Source organism: Mus caroli, unplaced genomic scaffold, assembly GCF_978045245.1.
Source record: "Mus caroli unplaced genomic scaffold, Mus_caroli_1 scaffold_2, whole genome shotgun sequence".
Classification (NCBI taxonomy): Eukaryota; Metazoa; Chordata; class Mammalia; order Rodentia; family Muridae; genus Mus; species Mus caroli.
This window is the reverse complement of record NW_028227257.1, coordinates 157,003,522-157,024,510: the sequence shown is the minus strand read 5'-3', so window position 1 is coordinate 157,024,510 and position 20,989 is coordinate 157,003,522. Positions and strand designations below refer to the sequence as shown.

General features: G+C 37.2%; 1 protein-coding gene across 4 annotated transcripts in view; it reads right to left on the bottom strand.

Annotated features, from left to right (window-relative positions):
• The window catches only part of Hnmt (histamine N-methyltransferase), a 41,141-nt gene extending 20,556 nt beyond the window's left edge, over nucleotides 1–20,585 (bottom strand). Inside the window, exons 1-3 of one of the 4 annotated variants that reach the window (XM_021154245.3) lie at nucleotides 20,525–20,585; nucleotides 19,872–20,018; nucleotides 16,174–16,226 (exon numbers count right to left, since the gene is read on the bottom strand). In XM_021154245.3, the coding sequence (XP_021009904.1) occupies nucleotides 16,174–16,226; nucleotides 19,872–20,008 (190 nt within the window). In that variant the 5' untranslated portion in view covers nucleotides 20,009–20,018; nucleotides 20,525–20,585. The other 3 variants (XM_021154252.3, XM_021154262.3, XM_021154258.3) reach the window with 3 other exon arrangements.
• Nucleotides 20,586–20,989: the final 404 nt, after the last annotated feature.

Genomic DNA, 20,989 nt, shown 5'->3' with positions numbered 1-20,989 from the left:
AAAAGAAGTCACTTGATATGCACTCACTGATAAGTGGATATTAGTCCAGAAACCTAGAATACCCAAGATACAACTTCCAAAGCACAAGAAAATCAAGAAGGAAGACCAACTCGTGGATACTTCATTTCTCCCTAGAATAGGAAATAAAATATCCATGGAAGGAGTTGCAGAGACAAATTTCGAGCTAAGACGAAAGGATGGACCATCCAGAAACTGCCCCACCTGGGGTCCTTCCCATAATCAGCCACCAAACGCAGACACTATTGCATATGCCTGCAAGATTCTGCTGAAAATACCCTGATATAGCTGTCTCCTGTGAGGCTTTGCCAGTGCCTGGCAAATACAGAAGTAGATGCTCACAGTCATCTATAGGATTGCACACAGGGCCCCCAATGTAGGAGCTAGAGAAAGTACCCAAGAGCTGAAGGGGTCTGCAACCCTATAGGTGGAACAACAATTTGAACTAATCAGTACCCCCCAGAACTCTGTCTCTACCTACATATGTAGCAGAAGATGGCCTAGTTGGCCAGCATTGGGAAGAGAGAACCCTTGGTCTAGCAAACTTTATATGCCCTAATACAGGGGAAAGCCTGGGCCAAGAAGTGGGAGTGGGTGGGTAGGAGAGCAGGGGGGGAGGGTATAGGGGACTTTTGGGATAGTATTTGAAATGTAAATGAAGAAAATATCCAAAAGAAGAAGAAGAAGAAGAAGAAGAAGAAGAAGAAGAAGAAGAAGAAGAAGAAGAAGAAGAAGAAGAAGAAGAAGAAGAAGAAGAAGAAGAAAAAGAAGAAAAAGAAGAAAAAGAAGACAGATTTAATTGAAGTTCAAGAAATTACAAACAAATTACTGAATCTTGTTGGGAACAAAATAAAAGGGTGGCCCTGGGGGGCGCCCAGGGGAAGTGGGGGAAGGTAAAGGTGCCTAAAGTTCGGCCAGAGCTCCTGTGCTCTGGGCAGGGGACACAGGCAGAGCTGTGGGTTGCTTTTCCACAGAGCCCTGGGTGAGCATACCTGACCCTCCAGGCGGGGGTGGAAAAGGGGCAGCCCCCAACCAGGACCCCCCCCAGCTACCTTGCTAGTGCCCCAGGATTGTGGGAGAGAGGAAATAGGGGAAGAAGTTCCCAACAGTAACCAGAGTGCACAGCAGAATTTGAAGGAGCAGAGACACCCTATGGTTTAAGAGCTTTATTATAGAAATGCAGGGGAAAGAGAGAAGGTAGGGGAGAGAGAGGGAGAGAGAGAGAGAGAGAGAGAGAGAGAGAGAGAGAGAGAGAGAGACAGAGAGACAGAGATACAGAGAGAGACAGAGACAGCAGAGAGACAGAGACAGAGAGACAGAGACAGACAGAGACAGAGAGACAGAGACAGACAGAGACAGAGAGACAGAGACAGAGAGAGGAAGGAAAGAAGAGGACGAAGAGAAAGGGAAGAGGAGAGAGAAGTGAGAGGTAAGAGGACAAAGGAGTAAGAGGGTAAGAGAGCATGATGGGGCTGAACACCCCTTTTTATGGTCTTCACTGTTGCTAGGTAACTGGGGAGGAGTTTAGCCTGAAGGTCAGAAGCTTGGGCCATAGTCTACATGACTACTGACCATGCTTCTCTTGTGGGGGCTATGGGAGGTGGTACCTTAGGCAGGGGCCGGAGTTCCAGGAGCATGAGGGAATGCCTACAGTGTCATGTAGGTAAATTATGACCATAGGGGTTCAGACCTCAGCTCAACTGGATACCAACCTGAAATTCCCCACAGAATCTAATACAGTAATTTCATTCTGTATACAGAATAAAATACAATATAGAATTTGAAACTGGAATACAATAAAAAGATAGAAATCTAAAGGGAAAAAAAGCAGGCTGAAGTGATGACAAAATTTAAATATTCAAAGATCCAATTAGAAAACCGTAAGGCTGATCTTTAGCAGTCAATTGGATTAAGTAGAAAATAAAATATCAGAACTTGATAAAGTAGAGGAATTGAACCAGTTAATGAAAGAAAATGATATATATATTTTAAATATAGGAAAGGAATATTCAGGACAACATTCAAAGACAAAATTTATTCATTAAGACAGAGTAGTTTGAAAAGAGTGGTAGGTCAGGGGAGTAAACCAGATTTGCAACAACATCAAAGAAATTTTCCCAACATTAAGGAAATATATAACCACCGAGATGCAGGAAGCACACAAAACACTAGGGGACAGTACATACAGAAAAGAGACTCTCAATGTCATGTTATAGCAAAACATGAAAGAAAGAAACAAAGAAAGAGAGAGAGAGAGAGAGAGAGAGAGAGAGAGAGAGAGGAAGAGAAGAGAAGAGAAGAGAAGAGAAGAGAAGAGAAGAGAAGAGAAGAGAAGAGAAGAGAAGAGAAGAGAAGAGAAGAGGAAGAAGGAAGGAATTAAAATTGCTAGAGAAGAGTCAAAAGTCACATTAAGGAAAGCCCATCAGAATAACAGCTGACTTTTCAATAGAAAAACTATCCAGCAAGACTATCATATTTGAAAGAAAATGAAAAACTTTCCATGTTGTGTTATATACAGGCTAAAAGAATCCATGTTTACCAAACCAGCCTGACAGAAAATACTGTAAGTTATGATACTTCAAACAGAAGAGAGGAATAAGCAAAGCCATGTGACCTTAGAAAGGAAATAAATGAGGCTATAATTACAGAAACACAAAATGTGATCCAGAACCATACAAAGCAAAAATGTACAATGAAATGAAAACATTCAATGCATCTTTCAATAATAACTCTAAATATTAGTAGCTTCAACTCTCCAATCAAAAGGTACAATTTAATTAGATGCATTAAGAGACAAAATCCTGGGGCTGGCAAGATGGCTCAGTGGGTAAGAACACTGACTGCTCTTTCAAAGGTCCTGTGTTTAAATCCCAGCAACCACATGGTAGCTCACAACCACCCGTAATGAGATCTGACGGCCTCTTCTGGTATGTCTAAAGACAGCTACAGTGTACTTATGTATAATAATAAATAAATCTTTGGGCCAGAGCGACCAGGGACTGGTTGAGTAGGACTGACCAGAGCAAGCAGAGGTCCTAAAACTTCAATTCCCAACAACCACATGATGGCTCACAACCATCTGTACAGCTACAGTGTACTCACATACATAAAATAAATAAATCCTAAAAAAAAAAAAAAGAAACAAAATCCAACTATTTATTGTCTACAAGAAACTCATACAACTCAAGGGTAGGTATCATTTTGGAGTGAAAGAATAGGAAAAGAATGTCTTCCAAGCAATTGGAACCAGGAAATGAGTAGGTGTCCGCATTCTAATAGCTGACAAAAATAGACTTCAAAATAATTAATCAGAAGAGATTTTTAAAAAGAAACATTTTGAACAAGGAAACAATTAAATAAGGAGACATTCCAGTCCTAATCATGTACACACCAAATTCTGGCTCATCCCATTTCATAAAAAGCTGACTTTAAGACACAGATAACTTGTCAAAATTGACAGATCATCTGAAGAAAAAATTAGCGTGACACATAACTGATACCATACAGTGAAATGTAAATATCATGCATCAAAATTATATAACAGATATCAATTGACCAACTAATCCACCCAAATATCAAGAATACTTATATACAGTAGCCTATAAAATTATTAAAATAAACCACATTTTATAACACAAAACAACTCTCAACTAATACAGTGAAACTCAAGTAATTCTGTGTATCCTGACCTCAATACAGTAAGGTTTGAAATCAACAGCAAAAGAATCTTAAATTCCCAGACAGTAAATTGAGTGCCAAATGGGTCACAGTAAAAAACCAAGAAGGAAAATAAAAATTTCGGTAATAAGTAAAATAAAAGCACAACACAACAAAACATTGGGAACATATCAAATGTAGTCTTAAGAGGAAAATGTATAGCCATAAGCTATACCATGGGATCAGAAAGAGCACAAATAAATGACTTGATGATCCAAATCAAGAATTTGGAAAGACAAGAGCCAAGTCTAAACCCAGAAAATGAAGAGAAAAAATAAAACTAGGGCCGAAATTAATGAAATAGAAAAAACAAAAAAGAAAAACAAAGAATCAAAGAGTCGAAGTGCTTTTCTTTTTTTTTTCTTTGAGAAGATAAAGACTGGCAGAACCTTAACAAAAATAACCAAATCAAAAAAGAAAAACAAATGAACAGAATCCAAGTAGAAGAAAGGAACATCAGGTCATGTGCAAAAGAAAATAAGAGTCTTGAATTATCCAACAATTCAGAAATTCACAGAACATCCAGGAGTAAATAAAAGACACCTGGGAGTCTTGGACCTGCTCTAGGGAGAAAGGCAAAGCAGGCTCTGTTTGCTGTTTTCATTCACATGCGAATGCTATTAGTTCTATAAGTCCTTACCTTGGAAAGGATTATTTAGGCAACTGACTATTAACATCCTGGGACTTAAAACATATAAACACCTAAAGTTGTTTGCATTTACTAAAAGCCTTATCAAGAAATGGCAGTAAATCTCTTTATTAAAAGCTCTACAATTTTTCCTGTGGGAAAAAAATGGAGAAATAATAAAAAGCTATATTTGAATATATCAAACTTTTCCAGTCTTTCCTTTCTCCTCTGTGACTAGCAGAACAAATTAATGATTTTAGAGTTTAGACATCTTATGATGATTTTAAACTGATTTTCTCTCTTAAGCATTTTATGCAATTTGAGCAGTTAGTAAAAAAAACAAGTATGTGTCAGCATGAAACAATGTATTATAGAGAACATCTTTTCAAATTACTGTGCTTACAAAGATTTAATAGCATTTCATTATGGCCACTGGTAACCTTAGGCTGCTTGCATTACAGTTTTTTTCCCTCTTTCCAATAAATTAAAACATTTCTGCAGAAGTTTAAATTATTTTTTACTTAAGTTCATTATTGTAAAAAATTAACCTTGATTGTTAATTTTATATATTAACTGTTTCAGGGCATGATACACCCAGAAGTTTAGTTAAAAAGTATTGTAAATGTATCTTCAAGAGTGTTTCTAGATAGAGTAAATCAATAAATTAGGTAAAGCACATTGAAAGCTAAAATAGAAAACTATGAGCCGGGCGTGGTGGCGCACGCCTTTAATCCCAGTACTTGGGAGGCAGAGGCAGGCGGATTTCTGAGTTCAAGGCCAGCCTGGTCTACAGAGTGAGTTCCAGGACAGCCAGGGCCACACAGAGAAACCCTGTCTCGGAAAAAAAAAAAAAAGAAAGAAACTATGAACTGAGACAATGGTGGTTTGGGTTTTTTTTGTTTGTTTGTTTTTTTGGTTTTTTGGTTTTTGGTTTTTTTTCATGATCTAAAACCTAGTCTGATATTCTGTGATGATCAATATTTAGAATTTAGACAGTTATACAAATTCAAATGTGTCAGTATTACAGGTTATTCTTTGCACTCCAAATAGCCAGCCTTGGTACCTGGAATCATAAACTCCCCTGGATCTCTAGCCTACAAACTACAGATCCTTGGGTTTCTCAGAGGTCATCATCACGAGAATAGACCTGTTATTACTTTACATATGTATCCTTAGAGTTCTATAACAGCTCTACAATTATGCCTTTATAACACTATTACACACACACACACAGTGTGCAAGCACACAAACACAAACACAAAAAGAAAAGAAAACAAGAGAAGCGAAAGAAGCTGTAATAAAACAGGCTCAAATTGATTATGATTGTTCTTTTATATTCATATGACTATCCTAAGGCATGTAAAGCCAAGTATAGAACAATTCACATTAAGAAAGTGATATTCAACTTAATGACATTTATTTACATCTCCATAATGATGACTTTTTAACATTACAATTACTGAAGGTAATTGATCTCAAAGAAAGAAAAAAAAATGTTCCCAAACAACATTTGTTGTTGAAACTAATGGTAGGTTTTCCTATCAATAGGCTATATATTACTTTTTATTAGAAACAGTTATAGGAATCTACAAACAAAGCTTACAGATAGTACCCACATGCTTGTCTTCTCATTGTTTCCCAGCCCTGGAACCCCAAAACCTTTGTCCTTTGTTTTCTCTCTTTTTTTTTTTTTTTACAAATCAATTGTTCTTTGTTAAAGTCTCTTTATCCACAGGAGTATTAAGCCACTGCTTTGAGTTACTTCTCATGGAAGTTTTTCTTACATGATAAATACTGCTCAGATCAATAAATATAACATGTGTTTCTCTCATTAATCTGTCTTTCTGTACAAGGGTCCATCCAGCTAAGAACTCAGGGGAGCTAAAGGAAGACAGCATTTACATTCCCTACAATGCAGTATTTACATAAAATACACAATAGGTTTTTTGGGGGTAAATGTACAGATTGGCAATAGGACATATCTAATGTATCAAGGGCAATGAATTATTACAATACCTATGGAGTTCTGCAGGGCAAACTATGAAAGCCTATGAAAGGCTAAGTTTTAACTAATAAAAAACCAAAAGAGAATACAGAGAGGTCCTGGAAATCATTACGGAAGAGATAACTCTCGGCACAGTCCGTGTGTTTTAATCCATTACACTACAACTTTGACATTATTTTTGAATAACTGGTAGGTTCTGCATGATGTTTATAGTTTCAGTTCCCTTTAATAAATAGAATTACTAAGGCAATTAAAGGTTTAAGAAAACTTAGACCCAAGTTTGTATTATTTCCATTCCTAACTCTGTCACATTCTTCCAGGTAATAAATATCTGCTTTTTTTTATTTTTTAAATTTATTTTTCTTTCATATATTACATCCTAACTACAGTTTTCTCTCCCTCCTCTTCTCCCAGTTCCCACCTCTCTTCTATCCATTTTCCTTCAGAAAAAGGCAGGCATCACAGAGACATCAACCAAACATGACATATCAAGTTGCATGGAGACTCCATGCACCTCCCCTCATACTGAGGCTGAATGAATAGAGCCAAAGGGAAGAAAAGGTCTAAAAAGGAGGCAAAAGAGTCAGAGACAGCTCCTGTTCCCACTGCTAGAAGTCCCACAAGAAAACCAAGCTACAAAACCATCACGTATATGCAGAGGACCAATGTAAGCTTCCTGATTTTCAGTTCAGTCCCTATGAGCCCCTATTAGCCCACGTTAGTTGATTCTGTGGATTTTCTTGTGATTCCTTGTTCCCTCTGGCTCCTACAATCCTCCCTGTTTTCTGCAGGATTTCCCAAGTGATGATAAATATATTAAAAAGCCTTTAAGATCTCAGGCTTCTGAACATTAGCTTCTTCAGTATTAAATGAAGCCCCCAAGAGATGCTAAGAAAATAAAACACTTGGAAAGTGTCAAGTAATGTTTCCACAAAATAACAAACCTGTAATAGTTCAATTCCTTTATTCTTCCTCTATTAAAAATAAAGTCCATAGATATTACTATTTTAGCATAAAAAGAAGGAGGAAAGATTTTAAAATGTCTTTGTTACTAGTCAGGTATAGTTGTGCATACTTGTAACCTAAGAACTAAGGCCCACAGAGACAGCAGGATCATGAGTTCAAATCCAGACTGGACTACACAATGAAACCTCACCTAAAACAGAAACAAAAACAAAACCAACAAACAAAAAAAATCAAGACAACAAATGTGTTGGTAAATTTTGTAAAGCTCCCTGGCCATAAGAACGTCACATGCCTATTTATTGATCTGTCTGTCCTTATGTTTCCTATCATAAATAAGGCCTACTAGAGTCTATGCTAAAGAGTACTATAAATATTAGAATAGATAGAGATAATTTTCCATAGTTAATAATATGTAATAGGTATTGAATAAACTATAAATATATATTTTTATCATCTGGTAGTAATTGTTGTCCCAGAGGCTAACTGCCTCCATCTGCTAACCTAGGCTTAGTCCTGGAAGTTTCTAGACTCTGTACAATCTAATCTAGGCCTAGAATGTTTTCAGCCTCTGAGACTTGCTGCTAATCTCACCCTTTCCTGTTCTTTCTAAACTCTGGCTGGCTGGTTCAACTCAAACACCTTTCCAAGCTGACTGATTCAACCTGGCTTCTCTCAGTACTGAATTGCTCTGCTTGTCTTCATACTATCTTTGGCAATCTATTCTAATCTTCTGGATCCTTATTCTCTGATTCCTTTTGTCTTTACCTGTATCCATCTTCTCTCTTCAACCTGTCTATGTACACCTGTTCTAGTAAAACAGCCTTCTTTTTTCTCTGTCCTGCTCCTCAGATAGCTTCTCTTTCTCGTGAGAGTTAAGCATATCCTATTCTGTCAAATTTTTCTGACTAATTACTTTGTCTGACACTCAACTGGACATCACTTTCAAACTTGGGTGCTTCCTTCTATAAACTAACTTTACCTTCATTATTTAGGATTAAAGGTGTGTACTAAGGACATGTCTGCATTATAGACAGAAGGAGTAAAAGTGTGTTTAGGCTAAGGACTGAGCCACAGCACAACTCTAAACAGGTTTTGTTTTTTCTTCAATAACACAACCTCAGGTTTTACAGTGTGATCACATATCCTGCAACAATAAATTGAAGCTATTATACATTAATTCAAAAACTTAACATTTATGTTAGTTATGTGGTGTGTATGTGCCTATGAATATCTGTAGTAGAAAAATTAGTAAAGTCATTGTATCTGGAACTAACACAAGAGTGTTGGGATTGTTTTTAGGTGCACCTAATCCCTGAGGAAATCTTACATATCTGATCAGTGATTGTCATCTGAGATTTATGAAGCTGTATTTATGAAGGATCTTTATGGCCTTCTCATGACTTCAGTCACAAAACTTGGAATTCTTGTCTTACTGAACACTGAAAATGCTGTACAATAAGGATTGAGAAGTGAGTGGGTCATGTGTTCCCCAGGCAGCACACAGATCAGATCAGAAGTTCCGGTAGAGGAACTTGACTTACTCTAAAGTTAACTCCTCTGTAACAATCAGTAACTACACTTTCACACAGCTACCTGGGGTTCAGTCCACCCTGCTGCTGCAAAGCTGTATACTGCATCCTAACATGTCTCTTCTTATTTGATCAACCACATAATTCATATTACCAACATGAACCCTGTGTATGCATGTGCCAGCACAGGCCAGAAGAGCACATTGGATCCTTTGGAGCTGGAGTTAGAGGATCTTGTAAGGCCCCTGACATGACTACATGGAACCAAATGCCAGTCCTCAGCAAGAACAGGGATTACTTTTAACCACTAAGCTATCTTCCCACCCTAATGTTTGTAAACGAATTTGTATTGTCTTATTTAATAGCAAAGGCCATTTAGAATCCCATTCTCCAATTAATAGACTTTATTCCAACAGGTATAAGAATCTGTAAACTACAAATGTGTATTTTAGGAAAATTGCAATGCCACATCAAGAGATAGATAGATAGATAGATAGATAGATAGATAGATAGATGATTGATAAAATAGATAGAGATATACATTTATATCTATATCTGTGGTAGGTAGCATATATGTATATGCATTTATATATGTACACACACACATATATATATAAAATATCAGACCATTGCTTCATTCTTACTAATTTTATAGCTATACAACTGAACTTATTTGCTTTTCTAAGTATTTAATATATTTAATATTTAAAATTATTTTATTATTTCATGTGTGTTCACCTGTATGTGTGTATCTGTGTAATATATGTGTGTCGTGTCCTCAGAGGCTAGAAAAGGACATTGAATCCCCTGATATTGGAGTTACCAATGGTTGTGAGCATCCGTGTGAGTGGTGGGCATCCAGCCCAGGACCTCTGGAAGAACATCAGTGGCTCCTAACCAATAAGCAATCAGTCCATCCCAAATATAGTTTTTTAATTTACAAATGATGATTTTTTTTCTTCACTTTGTCCATTATAATTCATTTTTTCTGTTTCAAGCCTTATTAAATTAGCTCAAAGAAACTTGCTTGCAGAGCTTTAAAAACATTGGCTCCAATGTCATGTGCACTTGTGTTCCATTCTCCCAAATGTGCAAAATGCTTGCAGATAGTCCTAAATTTTATAAACTATATCACCAAGGTCTATATCTTTCTTGGAAAATAATAATTGCTATTTTGCTATATATTAATGATTCAAATTTGAACTGTCTTAAGTTATATATAATTAAAACCTCACCTAAAGGTGGAGTGAATGTCTAAAAGCCCATGGAAGAGGATAAAAACATGATCTAAATATATTAAATAAAAAAAACCTTAAGTGAAAAAAAATTTATGTCTTCAACAGAAACAAACATATTGACAGCCATGTGAATGGAGAGAGGCCTACCTCTTTCCTAAAAGGCTACTCAAAAACCATAGATTTTTATACTATAAACTCTAATAGCCCAAACATTCAAGATATTAGTGCCTAAGTCCTTTTCTAATATTCATGTGAACAGGTTGGATTTTTTCCCCTCTCTTTGTACTAGCATATTTAGCTCTCTGGATATTTCCTTCCACTTCCAAGCAGGTTTAGTTTTTTGGAAATCTTTACAGTGTACTGAAAAATCACTTTCTTGGGCTTTCAATTTCTGGGAACAAATATTTTTCAGGTTTTTCAACAAGAAATATTTGAAGGCAGCAATAAATACATTCGATTTACTTTTTATTGTTTCTCATCACTAAATTCTATTTTTCATCATTCTCAATCAATTGATCTAGATAGTAAAGCATTAATCATTGCTCTCTGCCATCTCCTAGTGAAGTAAGAAATGGAAGTCATAAACCAGCTACAAACAATTTATCAATAAACTTGTTTTAAAAAATTGTTGTGTAAAAGTGAAATTTAGCTAAAAGAGCACACCTTTGCCAGTCAGTTTAAGAGGACACAACCTTGGCTAACAGCCACTAATTCATTCATGTGCTTCTTCTCAGAAAAAGAATAGTTACAGCAGGCAGGCATAACGACCCTGGTTAACAGTCACCCAGGAAAAGCAGCCCTGGTCTGATGAAGGATAACTATGTCAGTATTATTAAATTGTAACTCTACCCATTTATCCAAACTGCTAAACTTTGGAGTTTCAATCTCTGTAAAACAATTGTCCAAAGTTTAACTTAGCAACCATGGACCTGTACAATCTAAGTGGTGTTTCTGTTCAGGGATGGTCAGGCACAGTCAGCCTTCGCTGCCCTCCTCAGAACAGATCACACACTAGTATTTATTACTGGAAAGACATTGTACTACCATTACACTGTTTTCTAAGCCCAACCAACACTTCAGCCCATTAGTGCCCACTCTCAATCTATTTGTTCTGCTGTTATTCTAACTTAACAGATATGCCAGCCATTTGCTTACCTAACAGCTAATAACAAAAAAACTTCTGTGTTCTCTTAACATTTTATTTGAGAAAGGAAATGAAATTAAAAAGCTGCTAAGATCATATTTTTTCTTATTCATATTTCTTTAAATTTACTAATTTTTATGTTATGTGCACTGGTGTTTGCCTGAATATATGCCTGTATAAGGGTATCAGATCCCTACAACTGGAGTTACAGATAGCTGTGATCTGCCACTGGGTGATGCGAATCAAATCCCAGTCCTCTGGAAGAGCAGGCAGTGAATTCTCTTAACCACTGGGCCATCTCTCTAGCAACAAAAATCGTATTTTCAAATTTTTGGTCACTACTAAATCATTTATTCTCTTTCACGAGGTTAATAATTTTTACATCCATTTTGTATAATTTGTTGCATCCTGGGCTTTATTCTACCTAATAGTGCTCAAGTTATTTGTAAACTAAGGATGAATTACATTTTTGTCCTATTTCTTATCCTCTATAGAATTGTTGGTTTTGTATAAACAACAAATGCTGTGTTGTATAACAAAAAAAAAAAAAAAATCACCTAACCCAAGTGCTCTCAACTGATAGTAGTAAAATTATTACCAAAAAATTATGAGTGAGCCCCTACCACCTGTACATAAAATAATGGGAATACAAATAAAAAGCCAGATAGAATTAGATTGTTGGATTTTGTTCCGTCTAATTCTTGTGATACTCCCTGATACCTGAATATAATAACTGAAAACACATAAATGTCATATATGCAAAGCCCATAGCCAGGAGAACATATTGCCAATAACTTCTTTCTGGAGCATGAGTGTTAAGTTAGTAGGATTGTGAATTATTAGCTTTTCTGCTTACCAAAAACACTACGGATTTCCTGTTTTCCACGCACCATCTAGCATGAAATGACACTTATGAAAATTAAGTGATAGTTGGTAGTAAATCCCTACCAGGTTTAATTCTAAATTAAGGAAGCATCAATATTGAAAAATGGACCAAAAAGCAAATTCTAACAGATTTACAGTAAAAATAATGTTACTATTCTAAAAATAAAAATAAAAGCAATGGCTAAAGTCAATGTGACATGACTATGAAACACTGAAAAACAAAAAGGAAACAAAGAAAGATCAACAAAAATATGCCTGGCTGCTGTTGCTTCTTATTAAAGAACATATAAAGCTCAGTTGGACTCTGTAAAGGTTGGGCTCTAAGGTTTTGTCCAGGATTTGTCTTCTTTGTGATTTTCTTACTTTTTATTTACATAATATTTGTTTCATACATTTCTCTATCACTAGAACATATAATTTGTAGATGACAGTGCTACAGATATGGAAAATTACTTAAAAACTACCTAATGGAGTTTTCCATCAATTTCCTTTCTTTTGAATTGTATAGAGTCCTAATAATTACTTGGATTATGAGTAAAAGTGTCATGAGATTTTTTTTTAAATCTTAATATATACATATACCTGACTTAAACACTAGTTTCTAAAAAGAAAAGAATGTACAGAGAACTTTCTTCTCCTATTTCTGAAAATAAGAAATAGCCAAAGAACATAAGCACTAAGTGGTATATAAAGGAGTATTTCTACACTTCCTTCCCAGAGGAAGATGAAACTAAGGTCTATTCCTTCTCTTAATGAAGATACTGAGCTTCCTTACAGAACAAAAGTGAGGTTAGTTACAGGATGTGTAGCAGCTACCTCAATGGACACCTCCCTACTTTTCCACTTGGCATATAGAGTCTATATATGAATATATAGGTTATACACATATTTTAACCCCTCCTGTGGGCTATGTACAAGGTTGCCAGTTGGTAAAGAACAGTTGATACTTGGGTGTAAGGGGCAATAAACTGTTAACTAGGCTAGTTAGGATGATTATTTTGCAAGTGGATGTGGTGAGAGGTGTATGGCTCTAGATGGCAGTTGCTTGGCTCTGAGAACACTCATGATAAGTAGCAATTTCACTTGTAGGAATTTTTAGTTTATTTGCTTTGGGTATGTGTTTCTCAATTATGCTGGGAGAAATGGCTTCAGTGCTATGAATGGAAAGAATATATTTACCAGAGGTATGTAGAAAATCAGCTGACGCTGAAGCTGCCTATGCATCAAACAGTAGAACATTTAGACAGTGAACCACAGTCTGGTGAGTGAGTGTAGTGAGATCCTGTGACATACACTGTGGGAAGTAAGCACAAAGTACAGCCAGCACAAGACCAATGGCCAGACTTGCAAGAGATTAGAGTTCAGAGACTGATTGGAAGGACAAAGTTCATGGATGATATAATTCAAGATGTTAAAATATGAGAGGTACTGCTTCACTAAGGCAAGGATATGTGATTCCTCAATGAATGGTGCTTGCCTTGAGTTTGTCAGATAAGCATTACCTAGTTGCAATATGAAAATCCAAATGACATGAAATACCACTCATTCATAACAAGGACATCTTGTCCACACAGTTGTTAAATGTACTATTTCATTTGGCTAATGAAAGCTAAGTATATGATTTTAATTTTTCTTTAAGTTCTCCTTATGTTTCTGACCAGTTCTGTAGGAAGAATGACCTAAGGAGATTCCATAGTCTCTCCTAGATAGAGCCTGGTACCAATATGATGTTCAGCCTCCAACAAAAGGACTCTAAGTATTCTTCCTTTTATTTTGATGAATCCTGTTAGCACCTTGCTGCATCTTGATGTAAAGAACCAATGTACAAGCCAAATACTGTTTATAAGATAGTTCATAAGAGGCCTGGTGGTGGTGGCACACACCTTTAATCCCAGCACTTGGGAAGCAGAGGCAGGTGGATTTCTGAGTTCGAATCCAGCCTGGTCTACAAAGTGAGTTCCAGGACAGCCAGGGCTACAACAGAGAAACCCTGTCTCGAAAAAAACAAACAAACAAAAAATATAGTTCATAGGAATGTGGATACATAGCTAAGGGTATTTGCAACCTTTACTACCAGCACTCACTCAGGAGACAGAAGCAGAAAGATTTCTGAACTCAAGGCCAGAATGGTCTACAAAGCAAGTTCCAGGACAGCCAGGATTATACAAAGAAGCCCTATCAACAACAACAACAACAACAACAACAACAACAACAACAAAAAAAAAACAAAAACAGAAGAAGAAGAAGAAGAAGAAGAAGAAGAAGAAGAAGAAGAAGAAGAAGAAGAAGAAGAAGGAGGAGGAGGAGGAGGAGGAGGAGGAGGAGGAGGAGGAGGAGGAGGAGGAGGAGGAGGAGGAGAAGCAGAAGGAGAAGGAGAAGGAGAAGGAGAAGGAGAAGAAGGAGAAGAAGAAGAAGGAGGAGGAGGAGGAGGAGGAGAAGCAGAAGGAGAAGGAGAAGGAGAAGGAGAAGGAGAAGGAGAAGGAGAAGGAGAAGGAGAAGGAGGAAGGAGAAGGAGAAGGAGAAGGAGAAGAAGAAGAAGGAGGAGGAGGAGGAGGAGGAGGAAGAAGGAGGAGGAGGAGGAGGAGGAGGAAGAAGAAGAAGAAGAAGAAGAAGAAGAAGAAGAAGAAGAAGAAGAAGAAGAAGAAGAAGAAGAAGAAGAAGAAGAAGGTGGATACAATTGCATTAGAAATTCAATTAATTTTATATTAAAAGAAAATGAACTAAGCCATAATGGGGAATATATTTATTATTGTTGTTTGTATGGCTGTTTATAGTTTCTAAGCACATGAAGTCATAGTCCTAACACTAAAAGGCTATCTGAAACCCTGGAAATGGTTCTCTTTATTAAGTGAGTTAACAGGATATTCTTTGGGTAATTCACCACAATCAACAGTAACCTTGATTTGCCTTTGTTGCTCCCTCTAACTCTGTGGTTAAAGATAATAGAATAGATGGATATTTAGAATTAGCCTTATTACATTATAGCATACTGAATTTTAGGAACAAAAAAAAGAGAACACATATGCCACCATAAACTGGCTATTCCTTTTTACTGATAGGCTCTTGATTTCCTTTGCATTAATATGGGATACAATACACTTCATTCATAGGGCACTAAACACCTTCTAGTAAACAAGCACAAGACACTAAAGGAACAAGCAGCAGTGCGGGTTCCACTTAGTAGACATAATCATAACTAGGTCAGCATGGTTTACATTGATATATTAAGTCGAAGATGATTAATACCTTCAAATGAAACACAGACTAATCCTTCAGAAGAAACTTGCTTTTTAGTATTTCAGAGAGGCAAAACCTTTGCCTTACAGGAGGAACAGCATCTGTCCAGCACTTTATAAATGATTTCTTATTCCAATACTGTAACTAAGACTCAGTGTTTCCATTTTACTAATGAGAGAAGTCTCAGCTTGTGTATCAAAGTTACACAGTTCATTAGGGGCAGTTACAGAAGACACATATATCAACCTGCTTTTCCAGAGCTAGTATTTTTCCTCTAGAATTAAAAACTCTTAAGAATAATAAGGCCAAGTGATGTTAATAAAACACATATAAAAAAGTACTTTGACTGATTAAAATACTTTTAGAATTCACTCAGAAGAAGGAAGCAGTGAGACCAATTCATTTCAGAGATGGGGCTACAATAATGTAAATTAACTATGATATGTATATTTTTGCCCATATTGAGATGTTTCTAATGAAGAGAGCTATGCATCATAGTGAAAGTTTCCTTCCCTCACATGGGCTGGTAACAGTAATAATCTTCTAAGTTTCCCTGGTTTTCTACTTATAAAAAAAGAATTTAAGAAAATTCTCAGTTCTTACCTATCCTACAAATTATAATGAAGGCTAAAGTCCCAAAGCCTATACATATATTGAGAGCAATGAATTTGAGTTGAATGATGTTGCTAGTATTTATAACTTGATATTTTACAAAAGTAAAGTGGCTTTCTAGAGTGTAAACAATATGGCTATCAAATACCATGGTACCTATAGCAGAATATAAATTTTATAGGTATTATTCATACCTGCACCTCCGCCTACACTCAGAATCTTAATTTCTGCTTTTGCTTCTCCAATCCTGAAAAGCAAGCAGACACACAAAATTATACAATTTAATAACATGAAAGGTGCTTTGCCTGCCAATTCTTCCTATCAAGTCTATTGATAAGCAAAAGAGAATCGATGAATGGACAAGAGGCCAACATGAAAGTGAGATCATGTCTGTGGCTCTTCTTTATTTATTTCTGTTTCTCTTATTAGAGTGCCTGAAAACACAGGCGAAGGGACCCTGGGCAGCTTGAAAGTGGGGACCATGGCTCTGGCAGGCCTTGTCCTTCTCCCCCATTCCCTCTGTCTTATTAAAAAGCATCAGATTACATCCCTAAAGCTAACCACCAAGGTCTATTCCCTTATTTGGCTACTTCCTCCTCCTGGGGTTGACCACCAAGGCCCAGCTAAGGGAGAATTGAAGTCCAGCAATCAAAAGCTCCCTTTGGTTCACCTAATTAACATGGCCAATCAAAATGTACTCCCACATCCTAGCCCATTCTAACACAGGCCTCCCCTTTTCCTCTTAAAAATTGCACCTGTAAAGTCATTTACTGCTATTTTTCTGCCTGAGTCAGAAAGCAATCACTTTCCTTCCCAGCTTAATAGAGGAGTTCACTGTGAAAACAGGTGTTGGGGAGTGGTTTGTGCCGAATTCTGGTTTGGGAGGGAACATCCAAAATGCAGGGGTCTCCCTCAAAAGGATCCATTCCTTTCTTGAATCTCGAAACATAGGATCTGGAGACGTGCTATAAACATCTAGCATGTAAAAACATCTAGCATGTAAAAACATCTAGCATGTAAAAACATCTAGCATGTAAAAACATCTAGCATGTAAAAACATCTAGCATGTAAAAACATCATCTAGCATGTAAAAACATCTAGCATGTAAAAACATCTAGCATGTAAAAACATCTAGCATGTAAAAACATCTAGCATGTAAAAACATCTAGCATGTAAAAACATCTAGCATGTAAAAACATCTAGCATGTAAAAAACATCTAGCATGTAAAAAACATCTAGCATGTAAAAACATCTAGCATGTAAAAACATCTAGCATGTAAAAAGTGGCATTTCTTTGGAGACTAGAAAATAAGAATGCATGGCTCTGTCAATCTCTGTTGACATTTCACACTGATACTATAAAACCTGGACATGGATAAAGACTTGGTGCTACCTTTATAATGTCTTTTCCTCTTCCTCCTTTTTGTCTTCCTTTCAATAAGCAAATATATATTATATGTTTATTGTATGCCTCTCTTAGGAATTATATTTCAAAAAGGAAATAATAAGATAGTGCTTTCAACTTAAAATCAGAGTGCATAGCCGAACTCTCGTAAATCTTTTACAAATTCTACAGCCAAAATTCCATCTAGACTGGGTATATTCAGAAGATGGGAAAAGGGTCATCATTGCCTTACACCCCCTCCCCCCTTCCTTCAGTCTAAACTGTAAGGTTTCTTTAAAAAATCAAGGATCTGGCTAAGCTAAGGGATGGATGTGTACTATCCAAACTGAAAGTATTGAGAAAGTAACCCATAACCTATTAAAAGGACGACATAAACCCCATTTGTCTCCATTTAAGAACCACACCTGATTTCAAAAAGAAGGCTGTAAGGCACCAGCTCCAGGAACAGACCACAAAATCCAGAAACAAGGTCATAAAACCCTCTCCCAAAGAAAAGTCTGGGGATCACCACAGAAAATGAGGAATATCTTATCTCAAGATGAGTCTCCTGTGCTGAGCAGCCCTATCTCATCCTATGGTTGAATGCTCATAACATAGGAATGCAGACCACTGACCAACTGTGACACCCTAGTACCCACCAGTGAAATTTTTGATTGCCTAATCCTTCTAGAGGGTTCCTCTGGCTCCCTACAAGAAGCCCTGCACACCTTTGTCTGAGGTCACCATTTTGATGCATGGCTGACCCCCACATGATGGATGTTTCTGCAGAGTAAACACTCTTTGTCTTTGCCTACTAAGTCTGGCGGGGGGAGGGGGGGCGGGGGGGGTCCCCTTGGTGATTTTTAAAAATGAAGACAAAGGTCCAAAGGAGTAAATTATAGTTTCAGATAAAATTGTCTACTTGGTATCAGTTTTAATATTTTAATGGTTTTAGCTTGAAGACGTCATACATGTACATAATAGGTTTGGAACAAATTCACCCACTATTCCTTCCCCTCCAAGTCTTCCTCTCTCTCCCCACAACTACAATTCCCTCCTAACTTCTTGAGCTTTTGTTGTAAAGCCTAAGTCCACTTATACTTAGTGGCACCTATGAGTGCATGGTGGGGGTGGGGGTGTGTGTGGAACCAATGATTTAATTTGCATAACCTTTATCCTATTATGTGTCAATTAATGAACCGTGTTAAGATACAAAATACAAGGCTAGGGAAATGGCTCAGTCAGTCGTAAAGTGCTTGACAAAAGGAGGAGGAGAAAACATAGACATAAAATTCTGTATTTGTCCAACAAGTCTGCTCTGGTTGGACAGATGAGCTACCACAGGGGACTAACTCTACAGAGAAATTCAGACAGCATAAAATAAAACAACAGGGTTTTTTGTTGCTTGTAAATTAGCTCCACAGTTAGTCACTTCTTACTAGTTTTATATAGTTACTTCTCTCAACAATTTATCCCCAGATAGGTGACTTGACTCTCTTCTTTTACCTCAATAATGCTTATCAGCTTTGAGACAAATTGAACACATTAATCAAAAATTAATCATAGGGGCAGTGGTGGCGCACGCCTTTAATCCCAGCACTTGGGAGGCAGAGGCAGGTGGATTTCTGAGTTCGAGGCCAGCCTGGTATACAAAATGAGTTCCAGGACAGCCAGGGCTAAAAAAAAAAAAAAAAAAAAAAAAGAATTAGAGTATTTAAGGGGCTGGTGAGATGGCTCAGTGGGTAAGAGCACCCGACTGCTCTTCCGAAGGTCCAGAGTTCAAATCCCAGCAACCACATGGTGGCTCACAACCATCCGTAACGAGATCTGGCGCCCTCTTCTGGAGTGTCTGAAGACAGCTACAGTGTACTTACATATAATAAATAAATAAATCTTAAAAAAAAAAAAAGAAAAAAAATTAATCATAAATAAAGGAGTCTGTGAGGATAGAAATCAGTTTCACTGATAATGGTAAATTAATCTTTTTTTTCCAGAATCATATTGATAATACTACGTTGAAAGGAAAAAATAGTTTTGGGGAGAGTGACAGTAACAGATAAAGAAGGTGCATAGAATTAGTGCTTCTCAAATCACATTCTGCAATTACCTTTATCTGATCCTAAGGAAAGAATACCAGAATCTATTTGGGACTGTTTAAATATATATATATATAATTTGAAAGGAGCTTAGAAAAAAATCCAGGCTTAATGATTTGAATCATTTTTCCAAATAAGGTTGGGCTTGTGCCTTTAAAGCCGACAAATAGTTAACACAGCCTGTGCTGCCAGCTATGCCACACAAATCAGTCTCCATGGTGTTTATAGCACAAACAGAGCTGCATAAGCAATGTCAGCCAGTTTAGGCAAGACTAGGCGGCGGCAGCAGCACCAGCAGCAGCAGGCAGCTGTGGTTGTCTATGACTCTAATCCCAGGGCCTCCTCCACCTCTGCCTACCCCCTGGGCTAGGTTGCCCGTTAGTCCATTGAAAGAAATGACATTTTTTGTTACCTTGCTATTATGCCCGGAAGCTTCTTATCCATGAATTCCTGCATGCACTGGTGTTCCGTGGAATTATTTAGAAACCTCCGAAAAGATTCAACGTATCTGCCGTGGTCAGAAAATAAGCTCCTCATACAAGATGCCATATTGGGTTCTCTAATAAAAACAAGGAGGGAGCTACGTTTAACTTCCTCTGCTCCGAGTTCCTTCTTTTCCCTCTTTCTCTCCCCTCCCCCACCAGTTTCCTTAACCCCGCCGTCTCCCAAACCGCTCCAAATAAGCAAAACATTAATACATGAATACGAGATAAACGACAGCACTTAAATCTGCTTTGTATTTGACCGGCGCTGAAAACTTCCAAACAGAGCCTCCTGCTCCCACCACTGTTTGTACAGAACTTTCCATACTTTACACCTTGCACAGCTATAAAAGCATTCCAATCGCTTCCCGGTTGTTGGTTTTGGGTTTTTTTTAGTTTGTTTTTTGTTCTCCCAGCAGGGGTCACAAGTAGTAAGTTCCAAGTAAGAAAGTAAGTTCCAAGTAAGAAAGGATTTTTTGTTTTGCTTTGCTTTAAAGCCAAAGGTTAGTTTTTAGACTGACCAGGGTTATTACAAGGTTATGCCTATAACTTTCAGAAACCTGCAGCAGCTAAAATCTATTACCCTGCCAGCAGCTGGCTATGTGTGTTTGTTGCAAAGAGTTCTCTGCCTGTGTGTATTTTAGTTTTTGATTCTTAAGCTCAACTGCTGATTTCTTCAAATATTGATTGATTTGTTTGAACAAATGAGGAAAAAAAAATAAGTTAAGGAGGAGCCCAGGAGCTGTAAGAGAAATTTAAAGTAACATGAGATCTTCGTAGTCTCATAAAGGGATTAACACAGGCACTTCTCATTTCTGAGCCTCCTAAAACTGAAAGTCCCCTTCACCCATTCACAGTTATTTACCACTCACCTAAAGTCCCAATTGTATCTCTCCATGGTTGTTAGCTGATAAAGACAGGAGCAGAAGCCAGAAGAGTACTTGCTCTCCTGAAAAATTGCACATAACCTTCTGTTTCCTTAAATGGTTATAAAAGTGTGCTTATGCCTTTACACTAACATTGGTTACTTCCACTACTGAGGTGTTCT